This window comes from Mobula birostris, chromosome 4 (assembly GCF_030028105.1).
Source record: "Mobula birostris isolate sMobBir1 chromosome 4, sMobBir1.hap1, whole genome shotgun sequence".
Taxonomy (NCBI): domain Eukaryota; kingdom Metazoa; phylum Chordata; class Chondrichthyes; order Myliobatiformes; family Myliobatidae; genus Mobula; species Mobula birostris.
The window spans coordinates 9,358,662-9,375,217 of NC_092373.1; the positions used below are offsets into that span (position 1 = coordinate 9,358,662).

Genomic DNA, 16,556 nt, shown 5'->3' on the forward strand with positions numbered 1-16,556 from the left:
AAATGGCTAATGCAAGGGGTCATAATTTTAAGGTAATTGGAGGAAAGTATAGAGGGAATGTCAGAGGTGTTTTTTTTTACATAGAGTAGTGGGTTTGTGAATGCGCTGCCAGGGGTGGTGGTAGAGGCAAATAAATTAGGGCATTTAAGAGACTTGTAGATGGACACATGGATGATAGAAAATGGAGGACAATGTGTGAGGGAAAGTTTAGATTGATCTTGGAGTCGGCACAACAATGTGTGCCAAATAGCCTGTGCTGTGATGTTCTATGTTCTTTTGTAACCTCAGGTATAGAATCCACTGGACAGTCAGTCTCTTCACCCGCTATTGCTCATTTTGTGACCCTCTGTCATTGTGTATCATAGGGCTCGACGGAAGTTGGAGAAGAACGTGTCTGTCATGACAATGATTTTTAAACAGTCATCACCAGGTCACAGGACAAGGAGTCAGGAGGAGGATATCATTGCAGCCGTGAACAGCAAGACCAGCCGTGTGCTACACTATCAGAAAGCCCACAAGCTTAAGAAATTCCAATTTCCCATGGTAGGATCCCTTATATTTTAATAATGTTTTACATAATCCCATCTCACAGAAATGTTTCCCCTGAACCTTGTGGCCTGTTAACTATCATGGGTACAACTCCTCACTGCATTATGGGCAATCAAGCCAGAGATGTGAAGTAATTCCCAGAAATGCCTGATGCTGTGGAAGTTTATTTTTAATTTGGAGATGGAGGGGGTCATGGTTAGCGTAACGCTTTTACAGAGCCAGCAATCTGTCTGTATTGTAAGCAAGGGTGTAATGCTGAGGCTTCATGAGGCATTGGTCAGACTGCACTTGGAGTCTTGTGAGCAATTTTGGGCCCCTTATCTATGAAAGGATGTGCTGGAGGGGGTCCAGAGGAGGTTCATGAGAATGATCCTGGAATGAAAGGGTAAAAATATAAGGAGCATTTGATGGCTTTGGCCTTGTATTCACTGGAGTTTAGAAGAATGATGGGAATCCCATTGAAATGTATCGAATAGTGATAAGCGTCAATAGAGAGAATGTGAAGAGGATGTTTCCTATAAAAGAACATAAGAAATAGGAGCAGGAGTAGGCCATCTGGCCCATCGAGCCTGCTGCACCATCCCATAGCATCATGCTGACTCCTTTATGGGCTCATCTCCACCTCCCTGCCTTTTCCCCATAACCCTTAATTCTGCTGCTATGCAAAAATCTATCCAACCTTGTCTTAAACATATTTACTGAGGTAGCCTCCACTGCGTCATTGGGCAGAGAATTCCACAGATTAGTCACTTGCTGAGAAAAGCAGTTCCTCCTTATCTCTATCCTTAATCTACTCCCCCAAACCTTCAGGCTATGTCCCTTAGTTCTAGTTTCACCTACCAGTGGAAACAACTTTCCTGTCTCTATCTTATCTATCCCTTTCATAATTTTATACATTTCTATAAGATATCCTCTCATTCTTCTGAATTCCAGTGAGTACAGTCACAGGCGACTCAATCTCTCCTCATAGTCTAACCCCTTCATCTCTGGAATCAACCTGGTGAACCTCCTCTGCACTGCCTCCAAAGCCAGTATATCCTCCTTCAAGTAAGGAAACCAGAACTGCATGCAGTACTCCAGGTGCGGCCTCACCAGTAACCTGTACAGTTGCAGCATAACTTCCCTACTCTTAAATTCAATCCCTCTAGTAATGAAGGCCAACATCCCATTTGCCTTCTCGATAGCCTGCTGCACCTGCAAAGTGGATGACCTTGCATTTACCAACATTGTACTCTATCTGCCAGACCCTTGCCCACTCACTTAACCTATCTTTATCTCTCTGCAGACTCTCCGTATCTTCTGCACAATTTGCATTTCCACTCAACTTAGTATCATCAGCAAACTTAGATACACTACACTGGGTCCCTTCTTCCAGATCGCAGCACTGACCCCTGCGCCACATCACTCACTGCTGATTGCCAACCAGAGTAACACCCATGTATCCCAACTTTTTTCTTTCTATTAGTTAACCAATCCTCTATCTGTGCTAATACTTCACCCCAACTCTATGCATCCTTATTTTCTGGATAAGTCTTTTATGCAGCACCTTATTGAACGCCTTCTGGAAATCGAAGTAAGTAGCGTCTTATCTGTTTCCCTCTGTCCACTGCACTCGTTATATCCTCAAAGAACTCCAGTAAGTTTGTCAAACAGGATCCGCATTTGCTGAATCCATGCTGCGTCTGCCTGATGGATCCATTTTCAAATGCCTCACTATTTCTTCTTTAATGATTACTTCAAGCATTTTCCCAACTACAAATGTTAAACTAACTGGATGTTAGTTACCAGCCTTTTGCCTACATCCTTTTTTGAAGAGTGGCGTAACATTTGGTGTCTTCCAATCTGTCGGGACCTACCCAGAGTCCAGGGAATTCTAGTAAGTTATCACCAAAGCCTCTACTATAACTTCTGCTATTTATTTCAGTAACCCTGGGATGCATCCTGTCAAGACCAGGGGACATGTCTATAGTAGGGAAAGTCTCAGACCAAAGGACACAGTCTCAGAATACAAGGTCTCCCTTTGGAACATAAATGAGGAGGAATTTCTTTAGCCAGAGGGTGATGAATCTGGATTTCATTGCCACAGATTGCTGTAGAAGTCAAGTCATTGGGTATATTTAAAGCAGAGGTTGATAGGGTCTTGACTGGCAAATGCGTCAGAGGTTATGGGGAGAAGATAGGTGAATGGGGTTGAAAAGGAAAGGAAAAATAAATCGGCTGTGATGGGGTGGTGGTGTTGACTCAATAGGTCAAATGGCTTTTTCTGCTCCTATATCATACAGTCTTATGGTTCATTTTTTTCACTGTATGTAAGGAACTTGTACATTCTCCCTGCGACCACTTGTATTTTCTTCACATGCTCTGGTTTACTCCCACATTCCAAAGACGTACGGGTTAGTAGGATAATTGGTCACATGGGTAGAAACGGGCAGCGTGGGCTCATTGGGCTGGAATGGCCTGTTACTGTGCTATATCCCTGAATAAAATTTCTCTAAGTTCTTGTGAGCAGCTGATGGCGATTTACTGAATAACTACAGCAAGTAGTCGGATTGTACAAATTTCAACTATCGATACCCTGGGAGTTATCGTTGACCAGAAATGGAACTGGAGTAGCAATAAAAAACACAAATATGGCCACAGGAGCAGGTCAGAGATTAGGAACCCTGGAGTGAGTATCTTGCCTCCTCGCTTTCCCAACTTCCAAAGCCTGTCCATCATCTGCAAGGTTCAGGTTAGAAGTGTGAGGGAATACTCTCCAATTGCAGCTTGGACAGCACTGGAGGAACTCTAAGTGGAGAGAAAACTTGAAAGTCCTCATGCAGGATTTCCAAAAGGTTAATTTGCATTTGAGTTGGTGGTGAGAAAGGCAAATGCAATGTTGGCATTCATTTGGAGAGGACTACTAGATTATAAAAGCAAGAATGTAATGTTGTGGCTTAATAAAACACTGGTGAGGCCTTACTTGGAGTACTGTGAGTAGTTTGGGGCCCCTTGTCTAAGGATTTTGGAGAGGGTTCAAAGGAGATTCATGAAAATGGTTATGTGTTTGATGGCTCCGGGCCTGTACTCACTGGAGAACGAGGGTGAATCTCGTTGAAACCTATCGAATGTTGAAAGGCCTCCATAGATGTGGAGAGAATATTCCTTATGGTGGGACAGACTAAGACCAGAGGACACAGCCTCAGAATAGGGAGGCATCCATTTAGAATGGAGATGAGGAACTTCTTTAGCCAGAGAGTGGTGAATTTGTAGAATTTGTTGCCACAGACAGCAGTGGTGACCATGTCATTAGGTATAATTAAGTCAGAGGTTGATTATTGATTAGTCAGAGCATGAGGGGATACAGGGAGAAGGCAGGAGATTAGGGTTGAGAGGGAAATGGATCAGCCATGATGAAATGGCTTGATGGGCCAAATGGCCTAATTCTACTCCTATATCTTATGGTCCTATGGTCTCACAGGATGTCACTTGAGAGCCGATGTCCTGTATGGTGCTACATGACAATCTGAGCAATTCATTGACGCTCTGATACCAAGTAGCAGCGGATTGTACGATCTCCACGATGCGCTTAGCAGTTCCCTAGCACTCCTTCCAACACCCACACCAGCAGCAGCCAGAACAAGGCCAGTATAAGCACTGAGAACAGCACCACTAGCAGGAAACTGCCCTGCAAGACAAGCACTGTCCTGACATGAAACCATGCTGGTGGTGTGGGAACCTTGAGTCCCGGAATAGTTACAACCGTCAGGCTCCTGAACTGGTGTGACCCCAAACCCATAGGCTCACTTTCGAGGACTATACAAGTCATGTTCTCAGCATTGTTCATCTGTTTATAGTCCTGAATGACTGCAGCACTGAAACAAGCCTTTCAGCCCATTTAGTCAGTCTTAAATTATTAATCTGCCTAGTCCCAGCAATCCCCATCTGGACCACAGCCCTCCCTACCCCTCTCATCCAGATACCTATTCAGATTTCTCTGATTGAATCCACATCCACCACTTCCACCACTTGTTCCACACTCACTATCTTCTGAGTGAAGTTGTTATCTATTGCGCATTGGTTGTCAGTCTTTCTCAATCTTTGTTTATGTGAAGTTTTCTTAAATTCTATCCTATTTATTCATTTTCCTGTAAAATACCTGCAGGAAAATGATTCTTGGGGTTTTATATGGTCACATACACGTACACTTTGAACTTTGACTTTGTTCCTTGGCCGTCTGGGTTAAAATCCTGGTACTCTCTCTCCAAGGGCATTGTGGATCTACTCCCATCTCTAGGACTGCTGCAGTTCAAAGGGGAAGTTTTCCACCACTTTCTCCAGGGGAATTGGGGGTGGATATTCTGAGCTTTTAAACTATTCATTAATACACTAGAGAACACAAATGTATAATGCGGGAAGTCCTCGGGTTATGACGTCATTCTGTTCCTGTGCACTTTGTGGCCCAAACTCCGGGAAGAATGGAAAGAGCTGTGACAGAAGAGTGAGCAGCTGTGGAAACGGTGGCCGCCAGCCGACCTGACTGACCCAGTGAGTGAGTCTGCCCAGCGCTCCCCGCTCTGATGGGATTGTTTGTCGTGGCTCAGCAGAGGAGTGGGTTTGGAATGCATCGTGTTCCCACCCTGCAGATGATGTCTGTAGCCTCATAGCAATTTTAAGGGCCACTTCTTTTGACACAAAGTTTCAGTGTGAAATAAGCTGCTACATAAATAGTCATTGAGATTCTTATTATTATGATGTGTTTTCTTAACTGAATCCTTATGTTATTGAATAAGTAAAATGCACAAAATGTGCTGGAAATGCACAAACTCAGCAGATCAGGCAGCATCTATGGAAAAGAACCCTGGAGTTCCTTGCCGCTGTATAGATGCGGCCTGACCTGCTGACTTCAGCATTTTGTGTGTGTGTGTGTGTGTGTGTGTGTGTGTTTGTTATTCCTGAGCTTACGATTCCAACTTCTTCCCCTTCCTTTCCAGTCTGATGAATAGTCTCAGCCAGAAACGTCAACTGTTTATTCTTTGCCATAGACGCTGCCTGACCTGCTGAGTTCCTCCAGCATTCTGAGTGTGCTGCTCTGGATTTCCAGCATCTGCAGAATCCCTGGATGGGAATAAACAGTCAACGTTTTGGGGTGAGACCCTTCATCAGGATTGATTAGGGTCTCAACCTCAAATGTTAAGTGTTTATTCCCATCCACAGATGCTGCCTGACATGCTGAGCTCTTCCAGCACGTTATGTGTATTGCTCTAGATTTCCAGTATCTGCAGCACCTCTTGTGACTGTACAGAATCAATGTGTCTATGGTATTTGATGAGTGTCTCTCTTGCAATTATTAGAGTAATTTCTTTTCATTTTTGGTTGCTGATACTCTTGGTAGTCAACTTTGCCCACTAATGAGGCAGCAGGGGCACAAACTATCCATGCCTGTTAACCTAACAAACGTTTCTCTTGATTTCCCCAGCACATGTTTCATGGTAACAATGATGAGATTGAAATCCGGCATGATCTACTGGACTGTCACATTAGCGTCTGTTCCCCACAGGTCAGTACGGAAATCTCCACTGTGGTTCCTATAAAACTCATAGTTTGCATTGTTAGTTTATTGGTACAGAAAAACTTGTACTTAAATTCATTTGTATTTATAACACAGTCTATCGATGCACTGTGGGAGTGAGTCTTAAATTTCATCACCCCCTTAGGAAAGGGGATCTTCCTGCTTGCTCTAGTGAATGTAACAATAATATTTCTTCATTTTGAACTGTCCAAGTTTATTGTCATTCAACCATGCACATTAAAATGGTTAAATGAAACATCATTCCCCTGGGGCCAAGGTAGATAACACAGTACATGTGGTTACACATAGCACATTGTTACAATAGCACAGATAGGCACAAAATAATACAGGTGTCCCCCGCTTTTCGAACGTTCGATTTACGAAACCTCACTGTTACGAAAGACCTACATTAGTTACCTGTTTTCGCTAACAGACGGTGTTTTCACTGTTACGAAAAAGGCAGCGTGCGAAAAAAAGCAGCGCGCGCCCCGAGCAGCCGTTCTTCCCCGAATTCGGAACAGCATTCTCGCCGGCATTGCTTAAACACGTGCCTGTGAGCACCCGTTAGCAAGGTGAGTTCTAAGGTATCGGAAAAGCCTGAAAGAGCTCGTAAGGGTGTTACACTTAGCGTAAAACTAGACATAATTAAGCGTTTCGATTGTGGTGAACGAAGTAAGGACAAAGTGAGTTTGGCTTGTGGAAGTTGAAGAAGATGATGTTGAAGAGGTTTTGGCATCCCATGACCAAGAACTGATAGATGAAGAGCTGATGCAATTGGAAGAGGAAAGGATAACAATTGAAACCGAATGCAGTAGCGAACAGACTGAAAGTGAAGTCGTCCAGGAACTGAATGTGAAGCAACTACATGAGATTTTCACTGCAATGATAAAGTATGACTTTAATTTTGAAAGGGTACGTCGGTTTGGGGCATATTTGCACGATGATTCGAGTCCTTACAAAGAACTGTATGATTTAAAAATGCGTGAGGCTAAGCAATCAAGCAAGCCTTCCACAGCAGACGACGAACCTCAACCTTCGACATCGAGGCGGGCAGTCATAGAAGAAGATGACCTGCCTACCCTGATGGAAACAGACGATGAGATGACACCCCAGTGTTCCACCACCCCAACCCCCGGGCCGCGGACAGATACCGATCCGCGAAGAATGCAGCGGTGGCCGGAACGCACCCAGCACACCTTTAAGAAAAAAGCCGAAATAAACAAGCTAATTAATTAGTTGCCGCCCGACATTTACGTGCCAGGCGGCACCTAATTAATTAGCATGTTTGTTTCGGCTTTTTTCTTAAAGATGTGCTGAGTGCATCCCGGCTACCGCTGTACCACTGCATGCTTCGTGGATCGGTATCGGTCGGCGGCCTCGAGGGTGGGGGCCACTGCACCACCCCAACCTCCAACGACTTAGCCTAACACACTATCATCAGTGTGCTCGATGTCTTCCCGATTCCTGTGATACTGCACTGTACATACATTGTTTCTACTTTATATAGGCTGTGTATTTTTACGTTATTTGGTATGATTTGGCAGCTTCATAGCTTAAAGGTTACTGGAGAGCGCTTGCGCCATGTTTCTGCCGACAGCGCTTGCGTGAGATTTTCGCTATGGAGGACAGTGCGGCAATGATTGTGGAAAAGTATTTCTACTTTATATAGGCTGTGTATTCATCATATCATTCCTGCTTTTACTATATGTTACTGTTATTTTAGGTTTTATGTGTTATTTGGCATGATTTGGTAGGTTATTTTTGGGTCTGCGAACGCTCACAAATTTTTCCCATATAAATAAATGGTAATTGCTTCTTCGCTTTATGACATTCTGGCTTACGAACAGTTTCATAGGAACGCTTTACTTTCAGATGGCGGGGGAAACCTGTATTAGCACAAGTCTCTAAGTGGCATAGCCTGAAGATTGTTGTCCTAGACCCACATTTCTGCAAGAACAAGCACGCAGCAGTTCCTCGTCTTGTGCTGGGCCACAATCAAAGGCAAATCAGCTTGTCTTCTGGGGGCGAACACTGGAGAACAGCACTAACAGGAGAGCCAGCCCCCAGCCCAGCATGGATTCCGGAGTCCCCATTGCACCCAAGTTCGCTCTCAGATTCTCTCCATCCCTTGCTAGCCCTGGTGTGATGGTTACAACACCTTCTCCACTGCAACCTTTTCAAACTTTGCGAGTGAGCCGCCATTTTAAACAACTGCAGTCAAGTGTTTATAGTCATGTGTATAAATATGGTGTGGGTCAGATACAGTGAAAACCTTCCAACAGCATCACAGGCACATAGATACAGAGAGCACATAGAATATAAATTGTGCACAAGTTATACAAGATATTGATAGTGTGAAAATAAATGTTGCAAACAGTGCCAATAAAAAAATCAGAGACAATCAAGGTACAGAAGAGGTTTACCAGCATATTGCCTGGATTAAGAGAACATGTGCTTTACTGAGAGGTTGGACAAACTTGGTTGTTTTCTTGAGTGGCGGACGCTGAGTGGAGATCTAATAGAGGTTTATAAGATTACGAGAGAGACAGACAGTATCTTTTTCCCAGGCTTGTAACGTCTATTACCAGAGGGCATGCAATTAAGGTGAGAAGGGGTAAGTTCAAAGGAGATTTGAACCAGTGGTGGGTGCCTGGAATGCGCCGCCTGGGGTGGTGGTAGGGGCAGAAACATTGGGGATTTTCAAGAGGTGTTTAGATAGGCACATGAATGTGAAGAAAATGGAGGAATATGGACATTGTGTAAGCAGAGGGGTTTAGTCACTTAGTAATTTAATTGGTCCAGCACAACATTGTGAGGTGAAGGGCCTGTTCCTGTGCTGTACTGTTCTGTGTTCTATGTAAGGCCATTGTGGTGCCAGAGGTGGCTTATAGTTTTTCTTTGCTGAAGTAGGGTTATGGTTGTGCGGATTGGTTTTAATACCTAATGTTTGCAGGAAAATAGTTGTTCTTGAACCTGGTTGTGTTGGACCTCAGATTTCTGTACTTCCTGCCTGATGGTATCTCTGGGAATTGGGCATGGTCCAGACTGTGGGGATCCTTGATAGATGATACTCTTCTGAGGCAGCACCTTCTGTAGATGCTGTCAGTGGTGGGGAAGGCTGTGCCCATGATGGACTGGGCTGTCACAAACAAGAGAAAATCTGTAGATGCTGGAAATGCGAGCAACACCCCTACGAAGTGCTGGAGGAACTCAGCAGGCCAGGCAGCATCAATGGAAAAAAAAGTACAGTTGACATTTTGGGTCTGAACCCTTCAGCAGAACCCATTTCACACCGTGTCCACTACCGTCTGCAGCATCTTGTACTTCTGTGTATTGGAACTGCCATATCAGGCCATGATGCAACCAGTCAGGATACTCCCAACAGTTCACCTGTACGAGTTTGCTGGAGACGCACACCCACAGATGCAGCGCTGGGGGAACTCATCAATAAACAGTTGGTGTTTCCAGCTGGGACCCTTAATCAGGAATTAAAGGGAGGCTGAAGAAGCCAGAATAAGGAGAGGGCAGGAGGTGGAGTACAATCTGACATGTGATAAGTGAGAGAAGATAAGGCAGATGGTGGGTGGGTAGACGAGGATGAAATAAGAAGCTGGGAGATATTAGTTGGAAGAGATAAAGGGCTGAAGAAGAGCAAAATAGATGGGAGAGGTGACTTGCTGAGTTCTTCCAGCATTTTGTATGTTTTGCTCAATATTTACTCTTTTACACCCACAACAGTGGGGCTAGGTACAGCTCAAATGTCATCTGCAAGTTCAGAAGACATTACTGTCGTTGGTAGGATCAAGGGAGGTGAGGAGTCTGTGTCCAGGAGTGAGTTGGAAGATCTAGTTGAGTGGCGCAATAATAATGACCTCAAGTTCTACATCAACAGGGAGTTGATCATTGACTCAAAGGAAGTCCAGATCGTTCTATAGATGCTTCCTATCCTGCTGAATCTTTCCGGCAGCTACTGTTTTTAATTTCAGCATTTGTGCTGTTTTTCCTTCATGTACTGGTGAGTAATTTGGATAGGAACCTGTATAAGAAAATACAGGCAATTTAAGTGGTGATGATTGGAATGGCATAGCAGATTCGTCATTGTCTGAAAATCAGCATCCACACTTGGAGGAAACTGTGGTACACAAGGCTCCCAGCCCCAATTCCACCAACTTTCTACAAGAGCACCATCGAGAGTGACCTGTCTGGCTAAATCATCGTGTAGTACAGAAGCTGCAGGGCATCGGACCACAAGACCCTACAGAGGGTAGTTAAAACCGCCAGGATGATCACTGGGATCTTCCTTGCCCCATTTATCAGGAGCATTATTGAGGATCCGTACCACCCATCCACAATCTCTTTGACCCACTACCGTCAGGAAGGAGATTCAGGAGCATCAAGACTAGGACTGCCAGACTCAGTAACATCATCTTCCCTCAGGCTGTAAGTCTAATGAATACCCTGCCACCACAGAGGCTTCTTCGTCACTAGAACAGTGACCTATTTACTACTTACCTGTGTTGCTCATTACATGCATTTTGAATTATATTTTATTAACTTATGGTAATATTGGTTTATGTGTGTGCTATATGTTTCTCGTGGATGCACTGTGGTCTGGAGGAACATTGTTTCGTTTGGTTGTATAAATGTATAGTCAAATGACAATGAGCTTGAACTTGAACTTTGTGTTTCAACTTCAGTTCTGTTCTCTGAACAAGACTGTTTGGATAGTCAACCTGACCAGATTTCTGCCTCTCACATGAATTTCCAAATTGCAGAGCTATTCACAATTAATTTTGTTTACTTTCCAGGTGGCAGAACTGTTCACAGATAACTTCGATTATCAAACCAGGGATGATTTCGTGAGGGGGATTCTTGTAAATGAAGAGGTATGTTTTCCATTTTGTTTAGTCTGGTTTCTTCAAAGCTTGTATTCAGAACAACCCCTCCTGCAGCGACAGTTTCAGACATCTGACAACAACTAGCATGATTAAATTTTTGAAAGACCACAGTACACACGGGGCAACTTAGAGTGCAGGAGCGACGGGCCAGGCCCACTGAAACAAAAAGCATGCAAACTTGAAGCCAGTGTGAAATGAGAGAGGCATTTACGTGCAGGAGGCCATAGTCATAGAATACTACAGCGCAGAAACAGGCCCATCTAGTCTATGCCAAACTATTAATCTGCTCAGTCCCATCGACCTGCACCCAGAAAATAACCCTCCATAACCCTCCCTCCCATGCATGTACCTTTCCAAATTTCTCTTAAATATTGAAGTCAAACCCAAATCCACCACTTCCACTGTATATAGCTTCATAGGTGATATAAAGAGTAAAATAGATGAGAATATATATTGCAAACAACAGGAATTCTGCAGATGCTGGAAATTCAAGCAACACACATCAAAGTTGCTGGTGAACGCAGCAGGCCAGGCAGCATCTCTAGGAAGAGGTGCAGTCGACGTTTCAGGCCGAGACCCTTCGTCAGGACTAACTGAAGGAAGAGTGAGTAAGGGATTTGAAAGTTGGAGGGGGAGGGGGAGATCCAAAATGATAGGAGAAGACAGGAGGGGGAGGGATGGAGCCAAGAGCTGGACAGGTGATTGGCAAAAGGGGATACGAGAGGATCATGGGACAGGAGGTCCGGGAAGAAAGACAAGGGGGGGGGACCCAGAGGATGGGCAAGAGGTATATTCAGAAGGACAGAGGGAGAAAAAGCAGAGTGAGAGAAAGAATGTGTGCATAAAAATAAGTAACAGATGGGGTACGAGGGGGAGGTGGGGCCTAGCGGAAGTTAGAGAAGTCGATGTTCATGCTGTCAGGTTGGAGGCTACCCAGACGGAATACAAGGTGTTGTTCCTCCAACCTGAGTGTGGCTTCATCTTTACAGTAGAGGAGGCCGTGGATAGACATGTCAGAATGGGAATGGGATGTGGAATTAAAATGAGTGGCCACTGGGAGATCCTGCTTTCTCTGGCGGACAGAGCGTAGATGTTCAGAAAAGCGGTCTCCCAGTCTGCGTCGGGTCTCGCCAATATATAAAAGGCCACATCGGGAGCACCGGACGCAGTATATCACCCCAGTCGACTCACAGGTGAAGTGTTGCCTCACCTGGAAGGACTGTTTGGGGCCCTGAATGGTGGTAAGGGAGAAAGTGTAGGGCATGTGTAGCACTTGTTCCGCTTGCACGGATAAGTGCCAGGAGAGAGATCAGTGGGGAGGGATGGGGGGGACGAATGGACAAGGGAGTTGTGTAGGGAGCGATCCCTGTGGAATGCGGGGGGGTGGAGGGAAAGATGTGCTTAGTGCCACCTCCAACGGGATCCCACCACTAAGCACATCTGTGAGTCGACTGGGAGACCGCTTTTCTGAACATCTACGCTCTGTCCGCCAGAGAAAGCAGGATCTCCCAGTGGCCACACATTTTAATTCCACATCCCATTCCCATTCTGACATGTCTATCCACGGCCTCCTCTACTGTAAAGATGAAGCCACACTCAGGTTGGAGGAACAACACATTATATTCCGTCTGGGTAGCCTCCAACCTGACGGCATGAATATCGACTTCTCTAACTTCCGCTAGGCCCCACCTCCCCCTCGTACCCCATCTGTTACTTATTTTTATGCACACATTCTTTCTCTCACTCTGCTTTTTCTCCCTCTGTCCCTCTGAATATACCTCTTGCCCATCCTCTGGGTCCCCCCCCCCCCCCCCCCCCCGTCTTTCTTCCCGGACCTCCTGTCCCATGATCCTCTCGTATCCCCTTTTGCCAATCACCTGTCCAGCTCTTGGCTCCATCCCTCCCCCTCCTGTCTTCTCCTATCATTTTGGATCTCCCCCTCCCCCTCCAACTTTCAAATCCCTTACTCACTCTTCCTTCAGTTAGTCCTGACGAAGGGTCTCGGCCTGAAACGTTGACTGCACCTCTTCCTAGAGATGCTGCCTGGCCTGCTGCGTTCACCAGCAACTTTGATGTGTGTTGCGAGAATATATATTGACCCACTGGAAAACTACACTGGAGAGGTAGTAATGTGGGACAAGGAAATGGTGGACAAGCTGAATAAGTATTTTGCATCAGTATTCATTAGGGAAGACAGGAGCAGTATGGGGGGAGTTCCAGAGTGTCAGGTGTCAGAAATGAGTGCATCTGTAATTATTATTAGGGAGAAGGTGCTTGGGAAGCTGAAAAGTCTGAGAGTAGATAATTCACCTGGACCAGATGGACTGCACCCGAGGGTTCTGAAGAGACTATAGCGGCATTAGTAAAGAACTTTCAAGAATCACTAGATTCTGGCATAGTTCCAGAGGATTAGAATATTGCAAATGTCACTCCACTCTTCAAGAAGTAAGGAAGGCAGAAGAAAGGAAATTAATGGTTGGGAAGATGTTGGCGTCAGTTGCTAAGAATGAGGTTTTGGGTATTTAGAGGTACATGATAAAACGGACCAAAGTCAACATGGGAGAATCTTGTCTGACAAATCTGTTGGAATTCTTTGCGGAAATAAGCTGGATAAAGAAAGGAGAACTGGTGGGTATTGTGTACCTGGATTTTCAGAAGGCCTTTGACAAGCTGCTGCACATGAGGCTGATTAAGAGCCCATGGTATTACAGGAAAGATACGAGCATGGATAGAGCATTGGCTGATTGGCAGGAGACGAAGGGTGGGAATGAAGGGAGACGTCTGGGATTGGCTGCCAGTGATTAGTGGTGTTCCATAGGGGTTGGTGTTGGGACTGCTTTTTTTATGTTGTATGTCAATGATTTATTGATGGCTTTATGACCAGGTGTACGGACAATACGAATATAAGTGGAGGGGCAGGTAGTGTTGAGGAAGCAGGGAGGCTGCAGTAGGACTTGGTCAGGTAGGAGAGTGGGTAGATGGAAAACAATGTTGGGAAGTAAATGGTCATACATTTTGGTAGAAGGAATAAAAGCGTGGACTATTTTCTAAGTGGGAAGAACGTTCAAAAATCTGAGATGCAAAGAGACCTAGGAGGATTCCCTGTAGGTTTACTTGCAAGTTGAGTCAGTGATGAGGAAGGCAAATGCAGTATTAGCATTCATTTCGAAAGGACTAGAATATAAAAGCAAGGTCGTAATGCAGAAGCGACTGGGTACTGATGAGGCCTCACTTAATGTTAGCAGCTTTGGGCCCCTAATTTACGAAAGGATGCGGTGACATTGGAGAGGATTCAAAGGAGATTCACTGAAATGATTCCGGCAGTTGGTCTGTGCAATCGAGTCAATCAAGATTTGAATAGATCAGCAGTAAGCCGTTAATTAGACAATCAAGATTTGAATAAACTCAGACTCAGCAGAAAGCAGCTGATTGGGCAGTCGAGGTCAGGTGACCAAACATTTTGAAAAGCTCAAACAGATAAATAGAGGGATAGCTCAAGCGAAGCAGCCAGAGCGTGAGTGGGCCAGTGAAAGAGTGGAGCTTTGAGGCTTTGACTCGAGAGGCTTCGACGAGAACAGGCGGAGGACAAGCTAGCTCGCAGTTAGTTTTTACAATGCCTCCTGAGACGGTGATGTGCCTCTCATGTGAGATGTGGCAGTCTTGGGGGAACGCCCCTCTCCCACAGTCACATCTGCCAGAAGTGCATACGGCTGGGCGATCTGGAAGACCGTGTAAGGAATCTGGAGCAGCAGCTGGATGACCTTCGACTCATAAGGGAGAATGAGGCAGTCATAGATGAGAGCTACAGGGAGGTAGTCACACCTAGGCTGTCGGAAGCAGGTCGTTGGGTGACAGTCAGAGGGGGGAAAGTGAAGGTGAGCTGACAGGTAGTGCAGAGCACCCCTGTAGCCATTCCCCTGAATAATAAGTTTACCGTCCTGGATACTGTTGGCGGGGACGACCGACCAGGTGTGAGCCACAGTGGCAGGGCCTCTGGCACTGAGTCTGACCCTGTGGTGCAGAAGGGTGGGACGGAGAAGAGGAGAGCTGTCGTCATTGGAGACTCTATAGCCAGGGGAGCAGGCAGGAGATTTTGTGGACGTGAGAAGGACACCCGCATGGTTTGTTGCCTCCCGGGTGCCAGGGTCCGGGATGTCTCTGACGGGGTGCACGACATCCTGGTACGAGAGGGAAAGCAACCAGAAGTCGTGATACATGTTGGGACCAACGACATAGGCAGGAAGAGGGATGAGGTCCTGAAGTGTGAGTTTCGGGAATTAGGCAGAAGGCTGAAGAACAAGACCTCAAGGGTGACGTTCTCAGGATTGCTGCCAGTGCTACGTGACAGAGATGGTAAGAATTGGAGGAGATGGCAGTTGAATGCGTGGCTGAGGAGTTGGTGCAGGGAGCAGGGTTTTAGATTTATAGATCATTGGGATCTCTTCTGGGGAAGGTGGGACCTGTACAGATTGGATGGGTTGCACCTGAACTCGAGGGGGAGCAATATCCTTGCAGGTAGGTTTGCTAGCATGGTTCGGGAGGGTTTAAACTAATTTGCAAGGGGGATGGGACCCAGAGCGATAGAGCAGTGAAAGAAGTGCATGGAGTAAAGCCAGATCTAACATACAGAGAGGCTTTGATGAAAGAGAAGCAGAATAAATGGTGTAAAGACAGTAAGGTAGAAGGGCTGAAATGTGTGTACCTCAATGCAAGAAGCATCAGGAACAAAGGTGATGAACTGAGAGCTTGGATGCATACATGGAATTATGATGTAGTGGCCGTTACAGAGACTTGGCTGGCACCAGGGCAGGAATGGATTCTCAATATTCCTGGATTTCAGTGCTTTAAAAGGGATAGAGAGGGGGAAAAGGGGAGGAGAGGTGGCATTACTGGTCAGGGATACTATTACAGCTACAGAAAGGGTGGGTAATGTAGCAGGATCCTCTTTTGAGTCAATATGGGTGGAAGTCAGGAACAGGAAGGGAGCAGTTACTCTACTGGGGGTATTCTGTAGGCCCCCTGGTAGCAGCAGAGATACAGAGGAGCAGATTGGGAGGCAGATTTTGGAAAGGTGCAAAAATAACAGGGTTGTTATCATGGGTGACTTTAACTTCCCTAATATTGATTGGCACCTGATTAGTTCCAAGAGTTTAGATGGGGCAGAATTTGTTAAGTGTGTCCAGGATGGATTCCTGTCACAGTATGTGGACAGGCCGACCAGGGGGAATGCCATACTAGATCTAGTACTAGGTAATGAACCGGGTCAGGTCACAGACCTCTCAGTGGGTGAGCATCTGGGGGACAGTGACCACCGCTCCCTGGCCTTTATACTTATCATGGAAAAGGATAGAATCAAAGAGGACAGGAAAATTTTTAATTGGGGAAAGGCAAACTATGAGGCTATTCGGCTAGAACTTGCAGGTGTGAATTGGGATGATGTTTTTGCAGAGAAATGTACTGTGGACATGTGGTCGATGTTTAGAGATCTCTTGCGGGATGTAAGGGATAAATTTGTCCCGGTGAGGAAGATAAAGAATGGTAGGGTGAAGGAACCATGG

At 45.6% G+C, this 16,556-nt stretch overlaps 1 protein-coding gene across 1 annotated transcript in view; it reads left to right on the forward strand.

Annotated features, from left to right (window-relative positions):
- Positions 1 to 16,556, forward strand: part of eif2b5 (eukaryotic translation initiation factor 2B, subunit 5 epsilon) — a 113,448-nt gene that overhangs the window by 19,717 nt on the left and 77,175 nt on the right. The window contains exons 4-6 of the mRNA XM_072254896.1: positions 366 to 543; positions 6,008 to 6,088; positions 10,909 to 10,986. Coding sequence (XP_072110997.1) covers positions 366 to 543; positions 6,008 to 6,088; positions 10,909 to 10,986 — 337 coding nt within the window. The remainder of the gene's footprint in view (positions 1 to 365; positions 544 to 6,007; positions 6,089 to 10,908; positions 10,987 to 16,556) is intronic.